At 43.9% G+C, this 3,227-nt stretch overlaps 1 protein-coding gene across 1 annotated transcript; it reads left to right on the plus strand.

The window, feature by feature from the left end:
* The first annotated feature begins 397 nt into the window (after positions 1-397).
* Positions 398-1,516, plus strand: LOC129530067 (sperm protein associated with the nucleus on the X chromosome C-like). The gene is made up of 2 exons (XM_055376368.2): positions 398-586; positions 1,235-1,516. Exons 1-2 carry the CDS (start codon positions 515-517, stop codon positions 1,460-1,462), a joined length of 300 nt encoding a protein of 99 aa, XP_055232343.1. The 5' UTR covers positions 398-514; the 3' UTR covers positions 1,463-1,516.
* Positions 1,517-3,227: the final 1,711 nt, after the last annotated feature.

The following is a 3,227-nucleotide window of genomic DNA, read 5'->3' on the forward strand; positions in this document are numbered from 1 at the left end:
AATTCACATCTCCGCCAATAAATAAATGTAGCCACACTAGCTTGGGGGATTTGAGGTGAGACATCGAAAATACTAAGTCATGGTGAGGGCTGGAAGACAAAAGAATGAATCACTTCATAGGAATGGCTGTGGGGAAGGGCTTGAAGGAATCATCCTCTGACTTCCACGTGAACCATGAACATTAAACATGGAGAAATGAGGAGCGGCAGCAGATCGGTTTGGGATGCATCTTCAGGGGATGCTGAAACAACAACAGCATTTGGTTTGCTCTACACCCCTGTCACCCCTCGCCCGCAAGCCCAGGGAGTGGTCAGCAGTGGTGCTTTGTGATGTCGAAGCCACCCTAGGGGTGCCATTGGCTGGGACACTGCCTGTATGATCAAACAAAGCTCAAGGGTGTGGCTTTGCCTTGTCACCAGGAGGGTACATATAGGGAGGGCAAGAGCTCTGGGCCACTGCGAAGATTCAAAAGCTACAAAAGCCCACTGCAGACATTGAAGAACCAATATATACAATGGGCCAGCAAGCCAGTGCCGGCGGGGTGAAGAGAAGCACCCCCTGTGCCTCCAACGAGGCCGGCGAGACGGTAAGATTGTTAGGTTTTGAAGCGAAGGCGAGGGTGAAAGAAAGACACACAGAGCGGGGGCGGCTCAAACAACAACACAGGAATATTGCAGACAATTGTGGAAGTGGGGGACCCGCTCAATGCCAGAGCCCACCGCCGCTTACAGGCTGGGGTGCTTGTAGGTAGGGGTGGGAGGGGCCTGGGCAGTATGGCTTGCTGCCCGGCAGGATATTGATAAGATGTTCTTATGATCAGGTGGTTTGGCCCTTTTTCTGGTGGAATATCATTGTGGTGTTCCTTAGAACGTTGCCAAGCAAGATATGATAGGGATGTTTCTTTAGTTGGGCCTTTGTCCGCCTTGCGGACAGGTGGTTAGGCAGGATGTTTCTCATGGCCTGAACCCCCATGGGATGTTTCACTTTGACCAAGGTCTGCAAAATAGCAAAGAACTTACAAAATGGTGCAGTTTGGACTAACAGATGACCCTACCCACGCTCCTCTTCTTCTTCCCCATAGATCCCTACTCTGTGATTCAACCTTGTTCTTCTCTGGATCAAACCCCTTCGTCAACCTGCGTTCCTTCTTCTCATGAAGCCCCCCATGCTATCCAGTCTCTATCCTGTTCATCCGAAATAATGTCCTCCTGGCCTCTCCCTGTTTTCTTAACAGATGCCGGAGACCCCAAGTGGGGACTCAGACCCCCAACCTGCTCCTAAAAAACTGAAAACATCTGACTCCTCCACCATAGTAGTGGTCCGCTACAGGAGGAAAGTTAAAAGACGTTACTCCGTCTCCGATGAATTGGTGAATGACCACTCCCGAGGGAACGGAATCAACCCCCTCCAAATGGAGGAGAAGGAATTCATGGAAATAAGGGTTGAAACACCTGCAAAGTAGAAGGAAGATGCATTCATTAGCCTTGGGCAATGAAAATAAAGTTTGAGAAGCTGATGGCTGTGTATATCTCTGCCTGTTTTCTGATGGTGGGGGGGGGGGGAAGGGAAGGGAAGGGAAGAGGTAGGCATTTGAGAAGGGAGGGATATGAGGTCCTGTAGGGTTGGTGGACAGACCCACAGGTTGACAGTAAGCCAGACATTGTAAATAAGGCCTGGGGGAGGACTGATTCCTAAAGAAAATTTTCTTCTTAAAAGTTTATCTCACAGGAAGTGGAGATGTGTATATGTTCACCCAACTGTACCCGGCAGCACATAGTTCTGCTGAATGGACATATCAAACGTATTCCCATCCCCTTTCCATCGGATATTTTCCTAGGCTAGAAATATATGCTTTATAAAGAGTAAATGTTCTGTAAAACACAAAGCACAATACAAAAGAAGATAGTAGATGTAGGAGTAAGTAAACGGCAGGAAAGCATTGCTTGTAATGAAATGATTGAAAAGCCAATTCTGAAACAAAATTTTCAATGCATCTTAAATATTTGTTACTGTTTTAATGACCTCAGCAGTCTTTAATCAAGATAAGTATGCTTTAGAAATGTGTTGATATCCGCAAAGTGTGAATATTCAAAATCGCCATGACTTGGGAAAAGGAAAGTAAAACACTCTTAAGTATGAGGAGCTTTTTTCCATGGAATGTGAACTGCAAGGTGGTGAGAAGGGTTAGGTGTGATGTGGTGAGATCATTTTTAGGAGAGTGTGTCTATTATCGGCTTCCTAACACTTCCATTTTGCATGATAATTTCCTGAAATTCATCATTTAATTAAGGCTATAGATTTTGATTACAATGTGTCTTAAAATGTCAAACAGTATAATATTTATAGTGAAAAAGAAAACTGCTTGGTGGATACACATCGGTTAGCGGGAAAAGACACCACAGGGATTCACCATGGAGTCACCCGTGGATGGGATTTTAGTTTCTGTCTTTGAATTGACCTTCACATAGTGTCTACCTCTTGAGAGTTCAGGGGATGTTGGAGAGATAATTAGGTAAAACAAGAAGGTCTTCTCAGGATACATGAGGGAGTTAAATAAAAATGCAGGAGCAATTACAATTTTAGTTATTTGTAACTGTTGTTTGCTAAGTCATAACACTGTCATGGATAACATGAAAAAATAAAATATACTAAATATCAATAGACAAAAACCAGTTTGCTTTTCTCCAACCAAATACCTAAATACCTAGCACTGATTTCCAGAACAAAATCCCCCATGTACCATCTTTGGAATAAAAGAATATTCTTTCAAGTTGTCGGACCACAAGGTAAAAACAAAAAATCCCAATGCTTTTTTTCTTACTCTTTGATATGTACAATTGAAGGTATTCCTCATTGCAAACTAATATTTCCATCCAGCACGTGACATTAAAGAAGTTTTCATATTTAGGATAGTAATACGGGATCACATTCTTTAGCCTTAGGCATTGCAGAGGAAAAACAAACAAACAAAAACAAACCAAAACTAAGCTGAGAGAGGCGGAGCAAGAAAAGCAGAATAGAAGGCTGCACAGATCAGCCCTCTCGCAAGGACACAAATTTAGCAACTATCCACACAGTAGAAAACACCTCCCTAAGAACCCAAAATCAGGCGAACTCTCATAGTACCTGGTGGTATCACTGAAAGAGGCACTGAAGAGTTAGAAGAAACAGTCTTAAATCGCTGACCCCACCCCTTCCCTATCTTAGGCAGTGGCAGTGTGGTGTAA

The sequence above is a fragment of the Gorilla gorilla genome, chromosome X, assembly GCF_029281585.2.
Source record: "Gorilla gorilla gorilla isolate KB3781 chromosome X, NHGRI_mGorGor1-v2.1_pri, whole genome shotgun sequence".
Lineage (NCBI taxonomy): Eukaryota > Metazoa > Chordata > Mammalia > Primates > Hominidae > Gorilla > Gorilla gorilla.

Bases quoted from the DNA above. Each gene is read 5' to 3' on its own strand.
- LOC129530067 (XM_055376368.2), top strand. From the start codon at position 515: ATGGGCCAGCAAGCCAGTGCCGGCGGGGTGAAGAGAAGCACCCCCTGT. The intron at 587-1,234 runs GTAAGATTGTTA...TTTTCTTAACAG, and splicing joins CCAACGAGGCCGGCGAGACG to ATGCCGGAGACCCCAAGTGG.